The 26,831-nt window shown below is 35.4% G+C and overlaps 1 protein-coding gene across 2 annotated transcripts in view; it reads left to right on the forward strand.

Moving 5' to 3' along the window:
• Window positions 1-26,831, forward strand: part of LOC109078652 (serine-rich coiled-coil domain-containing protein 1-like) — a 40,371-nt gene that overhangs the window by 11,797 nt on the left and 1,743 nt on the right. The window contains exons 4-9 of one of the 2 annotated variants that reach the window (XM_042762404.1): window positions 3,127-3,217; window positions 3,465-3,515; window positions 3,997-4,111; window positions 15,639-15,780; window positions 19,567-19,644; window positions 25,522-25,605. In XM_042762404.1, coding sequence (XP_042618338.1) covers window positions 3,127-3,217; window positions 3,465-3,515; window positions 3,997-4,111; window positions 15,639-15,780; window positions 19,567-19,644; window positions 25,522-25,605 — 561 coding nt within the window. The remainder of the gene's footprint in view (window positions 1-3,126; window positions 3,218-3,464; window positions 3,516-3,996; window positions 4,112-15,638; window positions 15,781-19,566; window positions 19,645-25,521; window positions 25,606-26,831) is intronic. The other variant, XM_042762405.1, reaches the window with a different exon arrangement.

The following is a 26,831-nucleotide window of genomic DNA, read 5'->3' on the forward strand; positions in this document are numbered from 1 at the left end:
TCAAGATGGTTCTTGTTTGATACAGCCTAATTGTTTTTAGCTTGCAATCAACCTTCATATTGTACAGCAGTAGACTTTGGTCTTGCCGATGAATAAAACATTTGGCAGCACCCAGTGCTAGTTAGTGGAATGTGCCTAAAGGACCTGAGTTGCACTTATAAGAAAGCTGCTTTATTGAATCAGGCCTTATTTTGCTCAATATGTTGTGGCCTAGAGTTGAAATTAGCTGGTATTTCTTTAATTGAGGTTGTCTTTGCAATGTTATTGAAACCTGTACAAACCAAATTTGCTAAAAATAATTCAACAGTGTTATTACATTTTTGTTCTTAAAGATTATTTTAGGTAAGCGTTAGAGGATGACAAAGGCAAACTAAATGTAAAGATGAAATGAGCTTATCTGAGTTGTGTTGGCTATACTAATAATAATAATAAAAAAAGATCTCCTCAAATAAGATGGCGAGATTTTCTTTTTTAAACCATTTAAAGGGGTCATATGATGCAATTTAAATTTTTCCTTTCTCTTTGGAGTGTTACAAGCTCTTGGTGCATAAAGAAGATCTGTAAAGTTGCAAAGACTAAAGTCTCAAATCCAAAGAGATATTCTTTATGAAAGTTTAGACTCGTTCACGCCCTCCTAAAACGCCTCGTTTAAACACGCCCCCACATCTCTACATCACGATGTGGGAAGATTTGCGTAACGCCACCCAAATGTTCACGCAAATAAAGAAGGCGTAACTTTATTGTTGCTGCCACCGCAGCCGCCATGTTGTGAAGACGCTGTGTGTTTGGTTGTGAAAGCGAAAAATTTTTTGTTTGGCATTCCAAAAGAGGACACAACTAGAAATCAGTTGTAAAGTTGTATTTACAACACTGTTCCGGAACAGTTCAACCCAAATATCCAGATGTGTGCAGTGGATTTTACGGAGGACTGATTCCTGATCCTGAGAGAGTAGACCACAATGCCGGCTGTTCTGACTCACAGACTGTAAGTACGTTTACATATTTAAAGGATTTGCAACTGATGATTTAAACGTGAGTTTTGAGCAGTGTAGATCACAGACTGTAAGTACGTTTACATATTTAAAGGATTTGCAACTGCGTTTCTCCAATCACAAATACAGACATGGTTTTATGTTTTTGTTTGTTGCGCGGTGCGATGCAATGCGTAAACATATCTCACTACTGTACCAAGAGGCTCAAGATGTTCTTAACGTCTTGCAATGGACTTTAAGTGTGGGCGCCCTGAGTTCAGCTCAGGCCATTTCCTGGTTGTATCTTTGCATAACCTGCTAATGTGTAACCTGTTAGATGGCCTTCTCAAATAGTGTTTCTGTGTTTATTTTCTCACAGGTTATTCTTTTTTTTTTAAGTGATTTCTGAAATACAAAGGGAGGAAAAGTTGTTACATTGCCATTGAACTGTTTTGTCTTTTTTTGTCGAGGGCCACAGGATATTTCGTTAATAAGCAAAGCATGTTTTCTCCTGATTCTTTTTTTTTTAAGTGACATGAAAAGATCAGGAAAAATCAATCTGAATATCGGGAGATGGAGAGGGAGTCACACTAAATGTCAAAGCTCTCTGTTATCTTCTCAGAAAAATCCTCAGAAAGACTGACATGAAAAGATCAGAAAAATCAATCTGATGCAGACATTTTTATCGAGGGTAAAAATTGTAGTTTTTGTCATTTGTGCTTCTGTTGTCAATATCTTCGTCTGTGATTAGTGACCTTGTTGATTGAGACAGTTTGCATGCTTATGCACAAAACCAACCTGTGTTCGGCCGTTTATGTTCACAAGGACATTTATGAACCATGACACTGGTCTTCTTTAATATATCTAAATAAGCTGTCTGAACAGGTCACTGAATAAGGCCATTCACTTCATCAATATTATGTTCTTACTGAGATTGTAACCGTAGTGATGCATTATGTTCATTTTGTCATTTGACATCATAATATTTCACAGAGATAAAGGCCAGGCCGTTTCATATCCTGAGAGTCTTAATTAGGTGCCCAGCGACCCTTTAATTTCTAACAAAGTCAAAGTTAAGGCATTTTTCTGTTCTGATGCACTATCCACTCCTTTGTTCTTGTCTTGCTTAATTAGCCACAGAGCTCTGCTTTTCCACTTTAATAGGACATAATAGGTGGTTTTTTGCCTTTTTGTCTTTTACATACACTTTAAAATAGAATAAGCTTGAAATACTCCATATTAGAGCTTTGCTGAGTCCGGCATGTGTGCTAGAATAAACAACCCTGTTTTATTATTAGTAGGCCTAGTATTTGTTTATTTTACTTTTAGCTTTCAATCTTAAGGTGTTTTTTCATGCTGGGCACAAGATGGCAGTGTGACACTTTGGTTTGAGCGATATACAGGTTTTCTGCTTCCTGAGTGCACAGTGTATTTTTTTTTTTCTTTTTTTTTTTCTATTTTGTGCTGTTCAGTTGAATGTGTAGAAAGGTTGCTGTGGAGGAGTCTTTGAGTCAAATTAATCCTCTTTTGTCATCTTGCTTTAATAAAGAGACCATGACACACAGCTAGAGGTTTGTGCTGAATTTAAGAAAGTCATTAGTCGCTTTTAACTGCAAAGTAGAGACTTTACATTGGATTCTAAATATGTCATAACTAGTAAAATATCAATCTTGTATGGAAACCAGGTCTTAACAGTAAGGACATTTCTTTTTTCTATTGGCCAGGTCATAAAATGTTTACTGGTCCTCATTTTTACCATTTTTGCTTCGCAAACAAATGATTGATGTATGTATTTATAAAATATATGCAGAGGCCATTAAAATATTTGTATTTTTTAACTAAACTATGTACTTTAAAATATTTAAAGTAAATAAATCATGAATAATACATTTAAAATAAATGTATAATACATTCATATATTTATAAAAATATGTAATTTATTTGCAGCAAGAACTGAGAATAACACATACTATAAATGTATATTTACTATATTCTTTAACTATAAATTAATTACGTATCTGAAACTACATAACACCATTTGTTGGTGAAGTATGGCATGGAATGTAAAATGGACCCAGAGCCATACTCATAGAGCTCTCCTTAGCAAAAATGTTTTATTTTGGCCCTTGCATGATAGCTTTTCTCTCTTTTCCAGGATGTTTTGAATAACCTTGGCTCATCTGAGTTGGATGAGGATGACCTGATGCTGGATCTCGACCTCTCTGATGACCAGCGACCTCACCATGGTATGTTTTTACCAGACTCCAGTTGCTCTCTTCTTTTTGCGAGAGATAAACTCTTTCTCGAGATAAAAATATTTTTTTCTGAGAGATAAACACCACAATACATGTTGAAGATTCTGAACTCTTTAACATGTATTGTGGCGTTTATCTCTCATTCATATTCATGCTGTTAAATCTCTGAATATCTTGTTATAGTAATTACATATCCTTATAATAGCTGCATCATTTGAAGAAATTCTTTTTGCCGTAGATAAAAGAGATGAGACCTTATTCCCCACAGCTTTAGCTGAAGAAGACATGGGCAAGTCTTCAGATTTTAATACCTTGTAAAATATTACACCATGAAGTTATGCACAAATACAATTATGAATTAGTCATGTCGTCGTCATAAATTTCCAAATGTTCTGATATTTGGGGAGGACTTACATCAGCACATGTGATGCTACACGTTAACATGCACCACAGGCAAAGCCTCTAGACAGATAAACACTGTGAATGTCAATGCTGATATTTACCGAAGCAGTTTTTATTTATTTTTTTGCAAAAGAAGTAAATATTGCAGCGCCTATGCATGCAGTAATTTTGGCATGAACTATAATTAGATCATTGTTTCTCACCTGGTTTTGCTTCAGGACTCAGATTACACATTGGACAATTGGCAACCCAACAATGTACAAAATTTTGTTTGTTGTACAAAAATCTTACAAATATAAATGAAAACCTTATTTCAGGGAATAAAGAAATTTGAAGCTTGTTTTCACCTCTTTAATTTGCTGTTACAGCCTCACGGGAGGATTCCAGTCAATCCTTTGCATCATGCCTCAACCTGCTGCCCTCACCCCTGGAGGCCACCACCGACAGGACCCCTGGAAGAGAGCCCAAGGAGCCCCCTCTCAGGTATCTTTTCCTCACTGCAATTTATCTGCATACTCTTAATTTTACAAATGCACGGTACACATTAATGTTTCGACGGGAGATAATGCTACATGCCCATTCTGAACAGATTTGCAGAGCTCAACAAGAAGGATTTTTCTGCTAGCCCAGTCAGACTTGTAGTTCAGATTGTTACTTGCCTGCCAACATTTTCACCAGCACTACAAGAAATGGATATTAGAATTTTTTTTTTTTTTAATCTTTTAATCTTTTATCTTTTTTTAAATAAATTAGTACTTTTATTCAGCAAGGATGTAGTGCATTCATCAAAAGTGTCTGTAAAAGGCATTTACAATGTTACAAAAATATATATTTCAAATAAATGCTGTTCTTTTGAACTTTCTATTCATCAAAAAAGTATCACTGTTTCCACAAAAATATTAAGCAGCAGAATTGTTTTCATCATTGATATTAATAAGAAATGTTTCTTGAGCACCAGATCAGCATATTAGGATGATTTCTGAAGGATCTTGTGAAGGCTGAAGGCTGGAGTAATGGCTGCTGAAAAATCACCTTTGGCATTACAGGAATAAATTACATTTTAAAATGTATTCAAATAGAAAACAATTATTTAAAATTGTAATAATATTTTACAGTATTGCTGTAAGTTTGATCAAATACATGCCCACCAACGTCTTGGTGAGCATATGAGAATGTTCGAAAACATTTTAAAATTTTCAAAAATGAGTCGACACTGCAGTACAGAGACATTATAAATCATATTTATTCTAAATCATCTCTTTTATAAAATAATTTCGGTTCTTAAAAAAAGATGATAATTCCTAAAATGTTTTTTTTTTTGGTTGTTGTTGGTCCATACACCAAATATCATCTTTTGTGTTCCACAGAAGAACGAATGTCATTCAAGTGATCTGTGCTTCAGTTTGACATATGATATGAATATATGCAAGGGAAAGCTAAGAAATATTTATAAATAAACATTTAGTAGCATTTAAAATAACATACTCTGGAAATTTTGGCTGCAAGTTTGAAAAGAAAATAACATTTAGTAACAGAATCTTTGACGTACAAAAAAGCAGCAAGCATGTCATCATCATCCATCATGTAAATAAGGATGGATGATACATTGATGCAATTAAGTTTTTGCCTAGTTTCCAGAGATTTGCACCCTCTCTCTGTGTGGTATAAGTATATTGCACTATTCTAAGAATTTTCATTTTGGAGCATCAGTACTCATTTGAGGGATTGTCCTACTATGTTAAACACAAGCACAGCTTTAGCCAGATTTGAAGCATTTTGATGAAATGAATTCACAGAGTACCAAGTAAACTACAGCGATCGCAAACTAGCAAGCCAAGAAATACAGTCATGACACTGTTGATGTGAGATTAAACTAATTTATACAGTTGTGTTCTCAGTGGATGCGAATCCTACTTCATCCACTGCTTTGCATCTTGTTCCCTAAACTATCAAAGTTTCTCTGATGTATTGATATGAGCATCGACTGCGCCAACAGTTGGTATGATTTGATAACATTCTCTCAAACTCAGTCTTCTCTGACTGGCAGTTTTATCCTCAAGGGTAATGACAGGAGAGTCATTTCAAAACTGGATAAATCCCATGTGGACACAGAGCAAATTATATTAGCATGGAAATTAGCCTAGAAAATTGAATACATTTCCTGACCTTATAATCATTTGTACAGTTTTTAGAGCATGCCCCAAAATAGAGCAGGTTTATTTTGAAATTATTACACAATGTTCCCAACCTACTACATGTCAACTACTTGTAATAGGTCCTGTATTGGTTTTCTGCACAAGTAGAAGTTTCAATGTTTAAATGTGACACTGCAGTGCCAAATATTACCTTACATTGCTGAAAGTGTATGAGAGGTACTTTTCCAAACCTACAGTGTTACATGAAATTTTGTAGTATATTTTGAGCTAGCGAATGCCTCATAAAAGCCATGCTGCTTCTAGAAAGCGTATTTTCAGTTTGTCAGCAGGTGGTGATTGAATGACCTTGTCTTGATATCTTTGACACAGTTTTGAATGAGATAACTGAGTAGCCCTGCAAGGCAGTTTTATTTTGGTTTATACTGCATCTGAGGAAGTTCTGTCTAAATTTATTGTGCTAAATTTATGGTACCCCAGGACTGTTCGGTTCTCAGCATGTTTAAGATCTTACAATTTGTGCTATGATTGTCTGACCCTGTTATTGATAAGGGTTTGTGCTTTTCATCATCAGACAGTCTACAGTCTTTAGTATCTTTAAGTTTTTTTTATTAACTAAACAACAGTTCATTGTGTTCTAAAACCAAAAGAATGGAAAAAAAAAAAAAAAAAACCTATAAAAGACAGAAGTAGTCCATATGACTTGTTCACACTATTTTGAGTCTTCTGAAGCTGTATGATAGATTTGTGTGAGAAATCGCTTGAAATGTAGGTTATTCTTTACTGGAAAATTTTCCTTCCACTGCGCCTTAATCTATACGTCTCTCTTTAGCACGCAAACAGAATAATATTAGAATAAGTTTTGAAGGATCGTGTGACACTGAAGACCAAAGTAATGGCTGCTGAAAATTCAACTTTGCCATCACAGTTATAAATTAGATTTTAAAATAAATTAAAATAGAAAACAGTTATTTTAAATTGGGATATATCAAAATATTACTATACATTTTTAATTAAATAAATGGAGGGAGCATAACATAAAATCTTACAAATCCCAAACTTTTTTGAACAACAGTATGTTTGGATGCATCACATTTGGGTATGACATGCATCTGAGCGTGTGAGTAATGACTTAAATTTCAATCTGTTCCTCACACAAAGCTATGATATGGATTCTGAAGAATACAGCGCACCAGTCGTGGAGTTTTCTTTTATTTACTGGAGCTCTGCCTGCCGTAATCACCGTGAACTATTGTTGTATGGAAAAATAATGTTTTCCATAAAGGCAGCATACTGCTTTGGAACAACACAAGGGTGAGTAAATAATCACAAACTTTCATTTTTGGGTGAACTATCCTTTTTTTGCTCTTAGCGTCTAATAATTCACACAGAGTTGAAAATAATGAAACTCAAAAGAAGCAAAGTAGTTGGCTTTTTCTCATGTTTGTCAGATTCATCATTCAGAAGACTGGAGAGAAACGGCTTCAAAGATGCATGGGATTGCGGTATAGTGTCATTATGGTGGGGAGGTGTCAGCTAGTATAGATGTATTTAATGGACAGTGGCTGGGAGGCCTGTTTTCTGCTGCGAGTCAGCTCAGCTAGAGTTGAGGATGCACTGTTTGATGGGCTATAATCTTACACCCTGACTAAGTGACAAGATATATTATCCCAAGGCGAAATCTGGGCTGTTGGTGTGGAAAACGCATCAGCCATCAGCGAGACTGATGCACGGCAGCTCGTGTTATGTTTTTCTCGCTCAGTGACGCAGCGTTAGCCCATTTTACAGCTCTGACGAGAGGCAGAAGGAAGAGTTTTGCTCTGTGAAGGGAGGCAGAAAAGTTATAGGAACAGATGAAAAAAGATCTCAGTCCACCTTAGAAGTGCTGCCAAAGACAGTGTAAAGGTTTGTAATTGGTTTTCTCTTATACAGTTTGCACACAGAGAGAGTCACAGTTTAAATTAAGGGAAACTGAAATCCTTAACCATATTCTTTTTTTATTTTTTAAGTTTGTGAGGAACAAAATAACTAATTCTGTTGCAGTTTGATCTGATTTAGTAATGCTAACAGCAAGGTCGTCTAGGAGGAAAAAAATCTAATTGTTCATAAGAACCATTCAGTTTTCTTGTACGTGTTCTCCAAATCATATTTTGTTCGTCTTTTCTTTAGAGGTGCACTCAGTCATTTTTTTTCTCATTAAAAGTTTCACGTGAAGAAATGAACAACTTTTTTTTATTTTTTTTTTTTTTTTAAAGTGACTTGATAGATTGAAGACTTAGTGACTTAGACTAAGACTTAGAATTCATAATGAGTTAGAATAGATACTTTTGATCAATAAAATAGTAAAATAAGGATTGCTCACTACCATTATGTGAACATATTAACATATAAACTGATCTTATAGACAACCATTTGTAATATGCAATTCAGGTTGTAGAACTAAACATGAACATCTCTTCAAGTCATGTAAATCACAGATATTTTACTCATAAGTTAAAACGGTATTTATTAAAACCCATAAGCAGTCCCTCTGGGAACTCGGGAATTAGAGAACATCCTAATTGTCTGCTGGATTTAGGCCTAAACTGAACAGCTCTATATTAAAGTTCTTCTACTGCAACTATTACAATTTATTTGTAACACTTTACAATAAGGTTCATTAGTTAACTACTTTAGTTAACATGAACTTAGCATGAACAAAACTTCTACAGCAATGATTGTTAATGTTAATTTCAGCATTTACTAATGCATTATTAAAATCAAAAGTTGTGCTTGTTAACATTATTTAATGAACTGTGCACTAACATGAACTAACAATGAATGACTGTATTTTCACTAACATTAACAAAGATTAATAAAAACATAAACTAAAGGAACCTTATTGTAAAATGTTACCCAATATATATTATGATTAATATTATAAATAATTTATTTATGGTTAATCCATATAATTGTAATAAAATATAATTAAAAATAATTGTCAGTATTGAATTGTACATAATTATTACACCACATTTATTATTATTATTATTATTATTATTATTATTATTATTATTATTATTATTATTATTATTATTATTGAATGATTATAATATACATTTCATGTTATTTGTAAAGCACCATCTCTGGAATCTCTGGAGTTCTGGAAAACCTCTAAATAATGTAATCATGATTGTTGTTGTTGTTGTTATTAATAATGATATTAATATTTAACAACAACAAAAACAGCTACTACTAAAATATTATTATTATTATTATTATTATTATTACCACCACTACTACTACTACTACTACTACTACTACTACTACATGTCAATAATGATGACAGTAAATAATAATTCCAACAACAGTGAAAATGTGTACTATTTTTATTATTATATGTTAGTAGTAGTGTTGGTGTTGATGTTAATATAAATATTAATAATCATGTTTATATTCTAAAGAGGTCTTACAGAGCTTTTTTTATAAAGCACAAACATAAAGTACACAGAGATGAAGAGCCTGCAAAATGTAAACAGCAACTTACTGAGTGCACCTTAAGCCCAGAGACAGAGACAGAGAAAGCACTGAAATGCTGAGACGCAAAGCTCACGACCAGCTGGGTTCTTTCTTTCTCTCGCTCTCTTTTCCTCATGTCCTTCAGGAGCAGGTTTGCTTCAGCAGGGGGCAGACTCCTCAGCTCTCCGCAAGCTGTGGTCCTCCACAACAGAAGGCAGCATGTCTGGCCTTGTGCTACTTTCCCAGTCTCCTTACCTAAGTCTGTCAAGGTGATTCAAAGAAAGAGAGTGAGAGAGGACTTTCAAGGAAACGCGGGTGTGACAAAAGGAGCGCTAGACTTTTATTTTGAGCATAACTAATTACTGAGATCCAGTCAGATGTGGGGATTTTTTTTTTCTGAAGTGTGCAGTGTGTTTGATCACACTCTCAGTTGTGGCGTCATGTTGATTTCTCCACAGTGTGTGTGTGTGTGTGTGTGTGAGAGAGAGAGAGAGAGAGAGAGAGAGAGAGATCTGGCTTGGAGAAAGTCTCCTAGGGATCTGGCTGAGTCTCAGCGGCAGATTCGATTGTTGTCACACGTAGCAAGGAAGCTTGTGACATCACTCACTGGACTCACAGTCTTTGTAAAGCTGACCGCCTCTTCTCCTGATGTGCATCCACAAGCCATGAAATGTAAAAACACAAGTGTTTCTCTTAGTCATAAATGGCAAAAGGATTTTTTGAGGCCTTTATGACATGTTGACTGTAATTTTCTTCTACAGTAAGGATCGATACCTTCTAATAGAAAATGAAAATCTCTTAAAGCTTGAGCTATTAATGTTTTTAGAGGGGAGAAACAAAGATTTAACGTTAAATGTCCAACGAATTTTTCAATTTTAAATGAAGCTCATTCATGGAAGACATTCAACAAATGACTACTCTTCTAAAGGCATTAATATTTGATCAACCAGAAACATTGCTTTAATGTCAACAAACCGCCTGCAACCACTACCACGTTCGCTCTGACATCATCGCTTAATTCCCTGCTAGAAATGAATAAACCACAATTAAGCCACAAGGGACGTCACATAATGATCAGAATTAACACATTTAAGCTTTTCAGATGTTTGGGGTTGAAAAGTTCAGAGTAAACAAGCAAACAGAGATGATGTCATCGCCGAGGTAGCTGATCCTGGCCTGAAGCTAGCCATCGTAATAAAAATGAGTCAAAGCTCAAAAATGAGTTTGATGGAGATGGTTGATGGCAGTGTGAAAAACTGTTGACTTCTAGTATTGCTGCCAGAAATCCTTGCATTCATAGGACTTGATCAATTTGTTGTAGTCTGTATTTGTTTGTCAAAATAAATAAAATTTCCAATGGCATGAAGAACTGAGTGGTCTGTTTAATATGCAATGTTAGTTTGATGTTAGTTTTTTTTTTTTTTAATGGCTGATACCAATATAGCACAATATATTGTAATATTGTAATATAATGTAATTGGTTTTAACTTACTTTTATTATAAATAAGCAAAAAAAAAAAACCAAACAAACATACAATTAATTTTATTCAGCAAGGATGATTAAATTGCTTTAAAAGTGACAAAAAAAATCTATTTCAGATAAATGCTGTTCTTTTCAAATTATCAAAAATAATTTCAAGAATTCACAAATAAATGTAGCATTTTAACATTGTTAATAATAATAATAATAATTTTTCCATATATTACATTTTAAAATAAATTAATAACAAATTAGTGGGGGTATTTCTAGGAAACATAACTATATTGTGAATGATACCGTTAACATGATATAAAATTACTCATACTGTGATAAAAGATTTTGGTCATACCTCCCACACCTAGTGTGAAAATTTGTCTTTGGCTGGTAGGGAAGATCATTTACATTCATTTAATACCTCTTTTGACTTTTCACTTTTATCTCTCTCTCTGATGATCACATCAAAGATGAATCCATCTTATGGACTCTCTCAGTGTTTACAGCAGTCCATCTCTGTATCTTGTTTTGCCAGCAGAAAAAGGGCACACGTTTTTGGATCACTCACATTACAATAATAACTATACTAGGACGGACAGTGAGCATTTCTCTGATCTGAACCCTGCTCCTGGAAGCCAAGCATTCAGATCACCAGTTTCCAAATACATGTCTGTGCAACTGTGAACATAGGCGGGACTTTGCTCCTCTAGTGCAAAATTAAAATGCAATTAAAAGAACAAAGGGCCAGTCTTGCCTAATGCTAATGAGGATGCTAATGGCCTGATGAGAAAATTGTGCTAATAGGTGTAACACAGAACACTGACTCATCTGAGGGAGTCTTTTACATCTGACAGATGCCAGTACAGAACTCTGGTGCTCTGCCTCTCAAAAACTTAAAATAACATGAAGCATCTAAATGAGAGCACACACGGGGGGGACGTCAACCTGCTAAGTAGAGGTCATATGCATAAAAGATCAGACTAGGTGACGGTGTTTGCAGGGGCAAAATCAGATCATGGGCAGAAGTGAAAAGTGATATGTAGTGGGGTGGTGCAGGTGACTTAAAGGGTGTGGTGGGGTGGTGCAAGTTGTTTGAATTGAAATGTGTGTAGTCAGTGTGTGTACACAACCACCCTATAATGATAAAAATCCACCCAGTGTTGTTTTTTTTTAATCTCGTTAAATAATTTCCCCTTTTTAAAATGGAGAAAGGCCCCTCCCACGATAGTTTGGTTGACAGTGGTGTTTCAGCACAGTCTAGACTGGTGTCTTACCCTAGACCCGCCCTGAGTGAGCTGTCATCAGTCCGCCATTGTTTCACCACCAAAATGGAGAAAGGCCCCTCCCACGATAGTTTGGTTGACAGTCGCTGGGTCGTCAATTATTCCCGACATCTGAGCCGCTGAAGACACAGTGGATTTTATTTGTTTTTGAAGGGATGCCTCTGTGTTTGTGTGAATCATTCGTGGTCCAGCTTCACCAACAGAAGTTGTTAGTATTTATAAGGTTTTTTAATGAATCCTTGAAAATCGCCTTTCCTAATATTGTGCTAATTAGCAAGTTTCACGATGAATGCGCCTAAAGTAAACAGTCCCTCAGAGAGTGGTTCGGAAGAGAGGGGCGGGGTCAGCAGAGCTCATTAACATTTAAAGAAAAATGCTACAAAACTGCTTGCTCTGAAAAGAGCTGTTTTTGTCAGGGTAAAAAGGTTGTTATTTTACACTACCATTTAGGGGTTTTAGTGAAAATGTGTTTTGTGATTTTAATTTTTAACCTAAGTATTTATATCAGCTTGTGGAAAATGGGCATCCGATGACCCCTTTAATGATTAAAGTGAAATAGGTAGGTGTTACTGCACTTGCCTTAAAATTTTGAGCTCATTGAAACTTCGATTTTCAGTTATTACAAAGATAGTGATTTTGTTGTTTCAACTAATATTTTGTTCTAAGAATTAAAGATTTTAAATCTAATGTTGTTTTGTTGTATCAAATTATTCAAGCAATCAAGAGGATTCAGTAAACTTTCAAATTTAGGTTTACTCAGCAACATGTAGTCTCTTATAAAAATTACCTAAAAAGTTTAAATGGTTAAATTAAAGGTTTAGTTCACTTCCAGAATAAAAATTTATAATTTATATAATTTATAATTTACTCACTCCATGTCATCCAAGATGTTCATTTCTTTCTTTCTTCAGTTGCAAAGAAATTAAGGTTTTTGAGGAAAACATTCCATGATTTTTCTCCATATAATGGACTTCAGTGGGAACCAATGGGTTGAAGGTCCAAATTGCAGCTTCAAAGGGCTCAACACGATCCCAGCCGAGGAATACGGGTCTTATCTAGCGAAACATTTTTTATTTTTTTATTTATGTTGAGGGGCAAATACTCTAGTTCAGTCAACTTACAAATTAGTTGAGACAGTAAAAACTTAAAATGTTAAACTGAATGAACAAATTCAATTTGTCAACTTAAAATCATTCTTTGAAACTACTAAACTGCTAAATATTTTTTTAAAGTGTGTTAGTGTAAAAGTTGAGACAAAGCTGCAACTGAAGCACAATGAAAAGTCCCTGAGGTCAGCAGCTTTTAGGTACATCTCGGAGCAAAGTGTGTCCCAAGACCTGATAAATAACAGTATTGCCTCAACTAAATGTAAATGGTTTGTATGATATCATAAATAATGTGCAGGCTTTGTTCCAAAACTTTTTGGGCTGCCTACGTATGCAGCAATTTAAAGGCTGCATGTGATTTATTATTGTAAATTAACATGATGGTCCACGGCTATCGGATTGGAAGTACAGACTAAATATCAGTCAAAAGCGAGGCTTCATTTTTGTTTGCATGTTCACAGGCTAAGTGTTGTCACAGTGTGAGATTCACCTCACAACTTTAAATTACTCTAGTTATTGTAGCAATCACACTACTTAAGCCGAATCACAGAGGCCCTGCCATCTAAAATTGTAATTAATGATTGAATCTATAATTAACTGATGCATAGCGCTTCTTTCAAGTAAATGACGTCCCCTTCCAGACAGAATAATGACACTGACAGTTCTGTTTATTGGAGGTCTACGTTTTTAATGTGTCTGGAAATTGCTTGAAAGTGGCAAAGAGTTCTGGTGTTAAAATAGTGTTAAAAGCCTCTAGAAATCTAGAATTGTTAAGGTACAATATACTCTACACACTTCTGCAGTGCTCAGTCTGATTTCCTTTTTAAGTAATAAGCATAGTGTTTCCATAATTCTGCTTTTATAATTCATGTGTGGAATGATCGATTTTCCATGCCGTGCTTTGACAAATGCATCAGTTGACTCACAGTAAGATACAGTATTAGAGGAATCCGTTAGGTGCCATAGTCGGTTCTCACAGGCAAAAACAAAGAATGAAGTGTGCTGTTGCTGTTGGCTTTCTGTGCAGACACTGAGTTATACTGGCTTTAATATTTTAATGAATATGTTGAATAAGAACACCTTCTCCTATGCCATGTCTCAGCGTGAAGATCATGAATAAGTCAGGATTGTGTCTATGCTTTCTGAGGCATTTAGCAACCCAAGCCATTTATGAAATCGTTTGTAAATTCACAAAGCAGAAACAGTTTATATGTTCCTTGAGGATGCATAGTAAGTGTTTTACCAGTTGATGCTATGGATTGAGAAACAAGAAAAAATATTCCCATTTTTCAGAGAGGATGTTTCAGAACGTGATATTAATTGACAAGTGTGAAATGGAAAGCTTGTAACCTGCCATGCAGTGGCAAAGTGAAATTTCATTTCTTCTTGCAGCTCCAAGGACACTAAACACAAAGGCCCTGAAATAAACAGTGTGGTAATGAAAAACGACAACAAAAGTGTCAGACGTTTGTTTGGTAGCCTGACTGTGTTACGGACTCTGCATCGCTCTCGTTGGAGGGGTTCCCAGAAATCAATGCTTAATTCTAATCAAAAACTCTAAGGTTCCTTTTGATCTTCTATTATCGGTGTTCTTTTAAAAAGAATAAATACTTAATTATATCCGAAGCACCTTGAATTAAATTCGATCTGAAGCCCAGAAACGTATAAAGACAAGTCTGGAGCTCCAATGTGATCTTTCTGTTGAGCAGAATCAGAGTCGTAATTAGCAAGAGGCTTCTCTTCATGTTTTGTGTGGGATTCTCAATAAGAGATTTTTTTTATCGGTCCAAATACCCTGTGCTTCCTTTGAAGATAACTTTGATTTACGCCGTTGATATACAGTGCGCTTTTGTTCTTTCAAAAATGAAGAGCGTAAGAGCTTTTTTCTTAAGATAAGAAAAGATATTGCCTTACCTTTGGGTGGTAAGTCTTTGATTTTGTGTACTTCATCCTTGGAAAATAAATTTTTCCCCGTCATATAATTCCCCTGATATAGATGCTGTGTCATTCAGTCAAGATCTCAGTAGATTGGAACAAGTAATGTTTTGTAATTTCTTATGTATAGATTAGGATCCACTTAGACCCAATGAAAGGCCTGATGAAGAGGGTACAACTATCCTCTCAAGTGTCTCTCGAGGGGCTTTTCTCCACTCTGAACCTTTGCCTTTCAGTCTTTAAGAAGTGCTTCTCATCAAGTTTAATTTCATCCCATTCTCTACATGAATGATTGATCTGTTCATTTGCGCAGAAATCTGCACAATGCAAACAATAGACAAAATGAGGTTATTTACATTTAATTCCAGTTTAAATCGCAATCAGAGGAGAACAGGATAGAAAATGGTATTATTGCATTAAATGCTGGTAAATTACATTGAATGCACATTCATTTGCCAGTATAAGTTGGAAATCCTTTTTTTAGTGGGATTTCTGGTTACATGACCCTAAATCTCAGACTGTTTCTTGCTCACGGAAATTGTTTTCTTTTTATCGTTCCAGGGAGCAGCGACCGATGTCCCTCTGTCTGTCTTGTGATGATGAACCTTTGCCCGGGTTGGAAGCGTTGCCGTTCAGGCTGATGCAAGCGGACTGCACAGCGGTAAAAACGCTTCTGCTGCGGTTACGCAGGACCCTGCATGAGGTAATGTTCCACCCTGACAGTTGATTCATGAAGCTGCCATGGCCTTCATCACGAGTACATTAGAACAGGTAGAAGAGCTCTCCGTACCCTGGCTGTTTCATGCCTCATCGTTCAGGGCGAACACCAGGAGGATCTCATACTCAGAAGAGACATATTCAGTCAGTATATAGACCTTGGTTAGAGTAGAAACTATACTTAATGTGACACGAATGAAAACAAGGCTGTGAGAGGAGGAAAAGAGTGTCAGAGTGTTTATTTGTTCAGCCAGTAAAATGTTACAGCTAGACTACTACTGTACAGGTACATCATTTGTTTGCAGATTTTTTTTTTTATGTGCAACTAAAGTATCCAAATACCTTGTGGATGTGCTTTTTTATTTTTGTATATTTAATTTTTTTTTGTAGAGACTTATTGATGCCATATTGTTTACAAACCCATATTTTATTTCTATTTCTATTGATATTTATATCAGTTGATATTGTATATTTATAGTGCATGCTCATTTTCCCCTAATTTTTATGCATTTCACTCCAGTTATTTTTTTTTTCTTTTAATATTTTTTGTATTTTTAAAAACACTAATAATATGACTTTCTTAAATGTCATTTATAAGAAATCTCAAAATGGATATTCACTTTTGGTGTTGTGATCTGTAAATTCACTTGTAGAATTTAAAATGATTAATTTCTTTGTGATTTAATTATTTATTTAGAAAAAAAATAGTATAGAACTTTAATATTGCGTTCCCATTTTTCAGAACATTATTTGGAGTGTCTGTTATGGTAAAAATATGGGAATTTATTTGAATGCTCTTTGAATTCACCACAGTTATAATAATAATAATAATAAAAAAAACTTTTGGTTTTATCCCTTACAGTTAATAATGCTAACCCAACTTAATTTATTGACCAGAACAACCTCATTTCCATTCCACTTTCCCCAAGTAGTAGCTGCATGAACTCTGTTTTACATTCCCTCACAATAACAATCATTTTCCTCGGTGAAAGTCCAAATAACATCGCACAGCGGGGGAACATGAATATTGAATAGGAAGTTCTTTGGCCTCTTTACTGACTGTTCTCATTAACATGTAAATTAGCCATCTTCCTTCAGCATTTGTAAACTACATTGTAACAAGAATCACAATGACTTGGGCATTTCTGCGGTGGGTCTTATTTGCTTGACCAATGAGTTTATGCACAGCCTATTTTTTGTTTCTTCATGTGTCTTTTGGAATTTTTATTCCTTGCTCCTGACTAATTCAGGGCAGCGCAGTGAGGATGCTGGTTTAGAATGTTCAGAGAGGTTTTGATTTAACCAAATGTTAAGAAGTAAATATGTGAAAGGTACATAGATTGTCCGCTCACACTTAGTTCCTATAATAGGAAAGCTATAGACTGTTTTCAGAGCCTAAATCAAGAGCGTCTAACCTCTCAGACATATTTATTATTATTATTATTATTATTATTATTTCCGCTCACACTTAGTTCCTATAATAGGAATTGAATAGCTGTTATACCTTTGAACATTATGTACTGTTGTGCCTACTGGCATTCAGAACCTGGCATGGCATCCTTCGTGGATTAAACTGGCATTGTTTTTTTTTATTTATTTATTTTTTTTTTTTGTGCGTCCTGCCTGTTTCATTTACATAACTATTGCGTTTCCCACCAGCAAAATCAGCTGAGATGTAGCCATTTTAACATTTGTTTTTTTTTTTTTATTTTGTGAGGAGATTTTTTTTTTTAAACATTGAACAGGGTAAATTCCTAAGGGACTGTTTTGCATTTTTCAGAAAATAATTGTAACTGTGGTGTTTTGTCGTTTAGCAGTTTTTGTTTGAATGCACTGAATCTTGTTTGAATCTGCATTAGTGAAACGTTTGTCTTGCTTTTGCTTTCATACCTTGATAACCTCAATATGCTTGCACTTTTCATTACAGTTTTCTTGTCCTCTCCTTGTACTTTAAATGCAGGCGTAGAAAACCCATTAATCAAAAGCAGCACATGCTGGATCAGTCTTGAATCTTTTAATAATTATGGAGTCTGAAATGCTGCTTAAAATTCATTCACATTTGCTGCGAAGCATTTACTAAAATTACATTGTAATTTTTGTGATATTGCACCTTGTTTGAAATTTATAGACCCATTGAAACTAGTTGATTATAGTCACCTCATTTTCCTGGTATTTTTTTCCCCTCCCTGCTGGTGGAATAACTGAATGTCACGGGGGCCCTCCACACACTCATAAATAGTGCTGCTTTAAGAAAGAAAGCATTGCCTCAGAGATGCACTCCTACTTTATTTTATTTTATTTTATTGCTTGAAGTTATATTTTTTTTGTTTTGTTTTAAGTGCTGCTTTAAAAAAGATTATTTTTTATGCAGATGTACATCACAGAGAACTTGTACAGTCAATTACAGTCCTTAGTTTTTTTTTTTTTTTTTTTTTTTTTTTTTTTTTTCGGGAACGTACACATCACAATATTTCTAATTTAAATAATTCCCGCCCAGGGCAGACATAATGGAGCTGTGTTTGTGTGAACTTTTTGTGTTTTTGAAACAACTTTGTAAGTATTTGACAATTGACGAGCGCAATATGAATGATAATTAAAACTAAACATTGTTTATTGTTGCTGTAGTAACTGAGGCACAAGCTGTAAAGGCACAGACACACACGAAAACATGTTTTTGCTTCCATCCAAAAAGGGGTATTTACAGCATGGACTAATAAATGTTCTGCGCTGTATTTTGAGCTGAAGCTTTAGATACATTCTGGTCATGCCTGAGACTTGTACTACATCTTGTAAAAAGGGCATAATATGACCCATATAAGTTAATTTTATTTTGTTTTCTTTTCTTTTCTTTTGGTTCTGTTTGGTTTTTTATTTTGGCCAAAATTTTAAGGAGTTAACATTTTTATCGTCCGCTTTATCAGTGCTTTCTTTCTTTCTTTTGCATATCTTTTTCTTTCTCCTCTTTCTTCTTTCTTTTCTTTCTTTCTTTCTTTCTTTCTTTCTTTCTTTCTTTCTCTTTGGCCAAAATTTTAAGGAGTTAACATTTTTATGGTACTCTTTTTATGTCTCAATATTTTGTCTGCACGCCGCTCTACTCAGACTAAAGTGTTCTGCGTCTCTAACAGTGTCATTGCGTCTGCATCTCTCTTCCTCACATTAATATGGGGAAGAGACAGCAGTAATGTGATGGAGAAAAGCGTTTGAGGCTACAGCCCAGAGAGGACAGGGCTGTCTGCTCCTCTGTTTGGATGGGATAATTACCTAATATGTATGACATGAGCTAATTTCCCAGTGTGTTTCGTTAGTGAGTTTTAGAGTAATAACAGTGTGGTACAATTTGTGCATTAGGTATCATGAACAAGGAAAAATTATTTTAAAGCATTTATTGAGCTTGATTAATATTAATTTCTAAATAAACGTTTGAACATTTTAAGTTGTTTAAATTAATATTAGTAAATGTATTATAAATGTACATGAGCAAACTTAAATTAACAATAGTACATTAAAAAGTTGAATTTATGACAGTTTTCTTAGCACACTTAGTATTTTCTTGTTCATGAAATTGGTGAAGCAATGAGCGCAAATTATATTTTGAAGTCTTTGGCTGTGTGTGGGTCACAGCCAAACTTTATAGGACTGGCAAGTGTAGTAATCTCAGAGGCAACTAGTTCAGAGTGAGATGAGCAGAATATTATTTTAGTCTTTTTTTTCAGTAGTTATTTTCTTTTCATGTTATCATTAAATATTAAGATGTCTGATCTTTGCCTTTCAGAGCACTGAGATCAGTCCTGCCAGCAGCCTTCACTCTCTACCCATAAGCCCCTGCAGTGAGAAGTCACTCCCCTTTAAGGTAATTGCCCGCAATCAGTTTTGTCAAAATGTGTTTCTTTTCCATTAATAACGTGGATGCGCTGCTTTCTTTGTGTTATTGCCGGGTCACACTTTGATTTGAAAAGCTTGAGAAAAAGATTTCAAAGCCTGTAGATTAAACATAACGACAGTGCTAAAGGCCTGCATAGAGACAGACGTCTCTCCATTTTTATGTAGTTCATTTTCTAACTCCATTGTGCCTCTCCTAAACACACTCTACTCTTTTCATTCAAGCTTTTCCTCCACCATCAATACAATTTTCCCACTATCTTGATGAGATTATTTGGTTATGTCCCCTAATCTTGTGGAGATGGGCTACGACTGTCATTGGGAACTGTTTATAATTTTGTATGAAGAGGATTTAGTTTTTTCATCAGGACTTTTTTTTTTTCGGCCTCAAAATATTGCGAAGTGGAAACGAGGTCTGCGTCTTTCTCTGTCCTCCTTACTGACCTACATGGAGTGCTAACAGAAGCGACGGTTGCGGCAGCGAATCACGTGACATTCCGGCTCATCCGTAGCCTAGCGCCACGCAGCGGGAGATGCTTAGAATAGGACCCCATGCATTCTGACATTGTGTTCAACTGACAGGAGAGGGGTGGGACTTGTCCCGATTCATTCCGTTAAAAAAAGGAAAAAATTCCAGATTTTAAAAATAAAGCCCTAGAACCCACCTGAGACGGAACTGTGTCACTTGACGTCCTACTTTTAACAGAAAACTTCTCTCACCAAACATTTGTTATCCCCACCTTCTTAATAATAAGAGCCTGTGAAAAGCGTTCTCCTGCGGCGAGAGTGTGATGTCGGTTAGGGGAATAATGGAGCCTCTTGCTCTGCACCCTGGGAAAATGAGCTTGGACTGGGGTTCCAAAGTCATTCGTCCTGGTGTCCCTGTCAGCTGCGCATTAATAACTTCTTGTTAAGCGGGTGTAGTTGCACCCGCCACTCTGAGCTTATAACATCACAAACCTCCTTATACAGGAATAACTGAGGACATCTATCACATTTACTCATTTTATGCCTACCGTTAAAGTACATCTGTGAAAGACTGCACTTCTCTAATCTTGTACCATTCTTGGTAATGAAACAGTCAGGTAGGGCGATATGGCAAAAAATTAGCCGTTTGATGACAAATACATAAGAACATACACTACCAAATTAAAATATTTTTTAAAAGTCTCTTATGCTCACCAAGGCTCCAATTATTTGTATATATACAGTATAAATAGTAATATTGTAAAATATTATTACCGTTTAGAGTAACTGTTATATAATTTAATATATTTTAAAATATAGTTTATTCCTGTGATGGCATAGCATAATTTTCATGAGCCATTACTCCAGTCTTCAGTGTCACATGATCCTTCAGAAATCATTCTAATATGCTGATGAAATCATCATATTAGAATTATTCCAATGCTCAACAAACATTTCCTATTATTATTATTAATGTAAAATCAGTTCTGCTTAATATTTTTGTCATTCTTGATCAATTTAATTAGTCCGTCCTGAATAAAAATATTTCTTTCTTTCTTAATGATCACAAATTGGTAAATGGTAGTGTGTATATTACCTTGAAATATCTTGATTTTTTTTGTGTATATTACCTTGAAATATCTTGATTTTGTGTGTGTGTGTATTACCTTTGAAATATCTTAAATTTTTAATTTTTTTTTGTATATTACCTTGAAATATATTTTTTTTTTTTTTTCCTTCCCATTTGGTGGAATTATATTTTTGACCATACAGTCATGGTAGCCGATGAAAGTCAGAGTAATGTAAAATACAGTAAAAAAAAGTCATTATTATAATAATAATAATAATAATAACTGACCAGAATTAAGGCATTTTTCCTCACTTTCTTCAATAAATTGAATTGAGAAACAGTGATATTTAATAATTTATTTAGAACCAATAAAAAATATATAAGGCTTCAGCATCCCCTCGAAAATGGATTGACAGATGGACAACAATACTCTGTAGCAATAAACCATACCAGTATTTACCTACTCGTACTGTAAATTATTACTAAAGCATTTAATTTGAATCAAATTGAATTGATTCACGGGAATGAATTGAACATAGAATAGCAGCTCTAACATTGTCCTGTGACTGAAGTTTAATACTATTGAAATGTCTCTGTCTTTGGAAGGATTGCAAAACTAACCAAATGATGTTGTCTTTAGGAAAGCGAATATTCAATATATATAGCCCAGACCTACCACTAGGTTATTTGCAGCATGAAATGAGACTGATAAACAGAATGCACACCGCATTCTTGGTGACAAAGCATTATTTCTTTGACTGCATCGTTTGCTACAATGTTAAGTGTTGCCTTTTATGATCAGGGCTCTGTGATAGTAGGACATTCTCATTTATTAGGTCCTTCGTCCTCTTCTTGCCTCAAGTATTTAATCTAGGACAGACAGATGGAGGAGCCACTCAAATGCAGCTTTATATCACGGGGTAGAGACCCAGCTCTCTGTCCTGTGTGTTATGTATCCGTGTGTGCGTATGCAACTGTGACCAAACGCCTCTCTAGAGGTCCTCCATGGCACTGTACAGATAAAATGCCTCTTGTTAAACCTCTATAATTAAGTTATAATTAAATATTCCCCACAGGCAGGGATTTGGAGGTTACATTCTGCCTGTTTACTGCATGCATTGCTCAGGACATGACCTTTTTTGTATTTTTTTAATGATTAATTATTAATTTTTAATTACTTTATTTTATGTATGCTACAAAGTTTGGTGTCAGTAAGCTTTGTTTTAAAAATGTTAATGTAATAACATATTTTATTATAAACAAATGAAACCGAGTATTTAAATTTTAATATTCACAATATTTACTGTATTTTTGATAAATCCTAGGTTGGTGAGCATAAGAGCTGAAATTCTTATGCACCCTAAACTTTTGATTGAAAGTGTATATTCATACAGTACCATTGAAAGGTTTGGCATCATAAAGACTTTTTTGTGTTGCTGAAAGAAACTAATGCTTCTGTTCAGCCGATGTAGCATTTAATAAATACAGTCAAAAGTACATTTTGGTGTTTGAGACACTGTTGAAAATGTTTGTGCTGCTTAATGAAGTGTGGAAATTGCACAGTGTCTTTCAAATGTCAAAGTCAAGGGTTTTAAAATGCATAAACAAAAATTCATATCTCTAAAAATTTTGGATGAACACTGTTTCATGCACTGCTGTCTCGACAGAAGAACGCAGACTATCTAACCAGGACAAAGATAGAAGTGAATGGCCTTGCTTCAGTCTGTAGTTAAAAAAACAAAAAAACTTGTTGGTGCTCAGCTGGATGCTTCATTGAACAGTGCACACTAAACTTCAGCTTCAGTTGTAACAGTGAATTTCAGTGAGATTCTTAGATTCTACTGGCCTTTAGGCAGTGTTTAAAAAAAAATAATTCTGAAACTGGCAAATAAGAAGAAAAAGGTAGATTGGGCAACAGATTTAAGGACTCAATGGTAAACAGTTAGAAAATTTCTGTGGGAAGAAAGAAACAAAGAAACTTCTCTTAAACATCTGTTAAGAAACTGTCTGTTAGAAGGCTGAAGTTCTGCCTTTGCTGCAAGTGGAAGATTCTTTAAGACCAGAGGCCATATTCACAAAACATTCTTAAAGTGATAGTTCACCCAAAAATGAAAATTGAATGAAAGGGCAGAAGGGCTGAGTACAGAAGAAGATATTTTGAGGAATGTTGTTAACCAAAGAGTTGGCGGTAGCCATTGATTTCCATAGTATGAAAAAAAAAATACTGTGGAAGTTGATGGCTACTGTCAACTGTTTAGTTTATTCAAAATATATTTTTTTGCTCAGCTGAAGAAAGAAGCTCCTACAGGTTTGGAACAACTTGAAGGTGAGTAAATGATGACAGAATTGTCATTTTTTTTAGGTGAACTATCCCTTTAAGAATACATTTTATTTTGGTGTCATTAACTGTTATTTTCTAATTATTTTTAACTTGGGAAAAAAGTTATGAATATTTTGTATTCCCAAACACATTTCTTAAGAATGTGCTTATTGTTTTTTTTCTTAAGGTTGTGCTTAAGGCAAAATTTAGCTAATGTTGTCACATGTACACGGGTATTTTTATAATATATTTTATATATATTTTTTCCTTCTTCCGTTTTTTAAAAAATCTTCGTCCACATGAAAACGCAAAAGCATGCTATGAAGCACTTTCAAGAGCATACCAAGCCAACAGGTGGCGATATAATCTCAACTGTAAAGCCATGTTGGCCAATCAGAAGCCTGAAAAAGTTTCCAGTAGGCGGAGATAACAGCGCATGCTCCAAAATCACAAGCCAAAATCTCTCTTTCACTGTCTACACGATAAAACTGCATCCGGAATTTTTGAAAATCTTCACCCTGGCAGGAGTTTTCAAAAATTTCTTTTTATTTTTGTTGAGAAAAAAAAGTGGACAAAATATTATTTGGGACTGCGGTAGACGCCTCTACTACGCAAGCTTTCATGTGTGCGGTTGCCAGATATAAAGAGTTCAAATCCCCAAATCAGAGCTTCTCTGTTAAAAGATATTTATTTCTGCATGGTGTTCTGCAAAATTTTTGCAATCTGGCAACCATGCACACGCGCTAGCTCTTCATTGTGGAAGCCCAACGATGATCCATAAACACAGACAAACTAAGCTGAAGTTTAGTGATGTCCATGTGAGATGTTCAGATTAAACGAAAGTTTCATTCAGCCTGTCTGTTCTGTCATGAGATCTTGACTGTTTTGTTTGCGAATGTGGTTGCTGAATAAATGCACTTACTCAACAGCCTAATTTTATTTGAAACAGGAATAAGACTAATTTAAAAGACTAAATTAAAAATGGCTAAAATGAACACTAACTTTAGCAGATAAAAGCATAAATTACACAAAGATATAAATTTCATAGCGATTTGAAACCTTTGAATGGTAGCAGACTTGGTGAGTATGTTTTTCACCAACAGTAATTGATTGCTTTTAGTTCAGAAGTGACTCATTGTGATAATGGCAATTTAAAATGGTATTGTAATATTAATGATAATTAATGGCCATTATTATACAGCTAAATGAAATCCAGTATTTGAGGTCAAAGGAACATGTTTCGGTTTGGTAGCGATGAAGAGATACTTGAGCCTTGCTGATGGGGTTGCAGCAGTTCATAAAAAAAAAAAAAAAATGTATAAGTACTGTATGATTCTAGTTTAGTCGCTTTGTACTGTATGTCATCATCATCTCCAGGCAGAAATTAGTTTCCTTTACAGAGAAGCATCAAAGATTGAAAACAGCTCCCTTGAGATGTTTATGTAATGTTGACAAAAGGAGCTCATTCAAGCCAAAGCCAGAGAGCTTTGAACAACGATGTCTCCAAGTATGTGGCATTGAAGACCATAATCCCCTTCCCTGATCTCTCATGAAGGTTTCGTGACTCATGCATATTGTGTCCGGGTACCTCATGCCAGCGCTGTCTCATCTCCATCGAGCGCTTCTTTTAAAGGAGAGATGTCGTTTTTGGGGCCAGCGGTTCTTTTCAGTCATTTGTGGAGGCCATATTCTGCTCCCCTGCCTCTCTGTTCTCCTCTGCTGCCCTTGAAGCTAAAGTCCCTCCCTCCCCTCCCCCAGCCTCACATAATAAATGCTGACAGCACAAGGTCGTGGGAAAGTGCCTGCTAGTTCAGGTGAAGTTTATAGAGGAGACTGAAACCACGGCACAGAAAGCACACCTCCACCTCTCAACCGCAGCAGTTTTACACCCACACACGAGGCTGTAGATTCAAACTGGGGCGATAGCTTGAATAACGCAGATTGACTTTTTTTTTTTTTTTAAACCGTGTTTGTGTGTGCTTTGTGTGCAGGATCCTGGGAGAGAAGAGAACCAGATCCTGCAACAGCAGCTGAAGGAGAGAGACGAGCTCATTGTACGACTTCAGGCTGAGTTGGTGAGAAAACTCAACGAGTTCAATGTAACATTTTATAACTGCGAGCTTCATAACCACCTTCAGAAAGTCTTACGATTGCAAAACAGGTTCCTTTGCTATATTGTCATTGGAATACCCTAATTTCATGCATTTATTTGACAGTTCGAGTTAATATCCTGTTGGTTTCATGTCCTTTCCCTCCCCCAAGTTTCGCATTAGGAAGTTATGGAGATGCTGCTCTGCAGTTTCCTTTGACTTGGGATGATATTTGATAGACTCACTTAACGTGCAGTAAACAGCACGTTGTGTGCTTTACATGCACTGTGAGACACATAATGTTAACAAGTCCTGGCAGCTAGCACAGAGACGAGTGAAGGAGAAATATGACAGGTTCGTCTCAGATTTATAGAGTAGTGGTTTTGAAAAGACGGATGGCGGATGGCGTGATAGGCATGGAGGAGGGGGTAGGACAAATAAAAACATTAGAGGGCAGTAAAGAGGCTGTAAAAGAAAAAGGACAAACAAAGCACATGATGTTTCAAGCAATCCATGACATGACTTTTTATATCTCGCCTAGAATCTGGTGTCTTATGATTGGACGAGAGGAATGAGTGGTAAAGATCCCCCGCAAAAATGCAAATTCTGTAATTTTATTTACCCATATGAGATTTTGAATGTCTCCCTGGTTGCTTTTTTCATTTATTTACACTGAATGGTCACTGATGCTTGTAAAAGGTTGCAAAAGCATAATAAATGTTTCATAAGACTCATAAGTCTTATAAAATTCATAAGTCATATGCTATATTCCATGTCCCAAAGGCCTCTCTAAACCTTGTCCACACTTTTGATGGCTCCCATTTATAGTCCATTCATTTAAAAAAAGTAAAACTTGGGAGATTGCTAATTAGCATTGAAAATTAATGACATCTGGAAGGTTTGGGGCTGCAAATCTTGAACAATCTTTAAACATGCCTTCCAATTGGACAAAAGGAATGAGTGGCTAAGATTCACCCAAAAATGTAAATTGTGTGATTTTCAGGATTCTCCTGGTTTGTCTTTTTGTGTATTTACAATGAATTGTGACTGACACTTTCAAACTTAAAAAAGGTGGCAAAAGCATCTTAAAAATGTCATAACAGCACTCTGTACAACTTGCGCTATATGCCATGTCCCAAAGGCCTTCTTAAACCCTGCCTGCAGTTTTGATGACTCCCATTTACAGGCATCACATTGCAAAAAAGTCGAGC

Source organism: Cyprinus carpio, chromosome A8, assembly GCF_018340385.1.
Source record: "Cyprinus carpio isolate SPL01 chromosome A8, ASM1834038v1, whole genome shotgun sequence".
NCBI classification, from domain to species: Eukaryota; Metazoa; Chordata; class Actinopteri; order Cypriniformes; family Cyprinidae; genus Cyprinus; species Cyprinus carpio.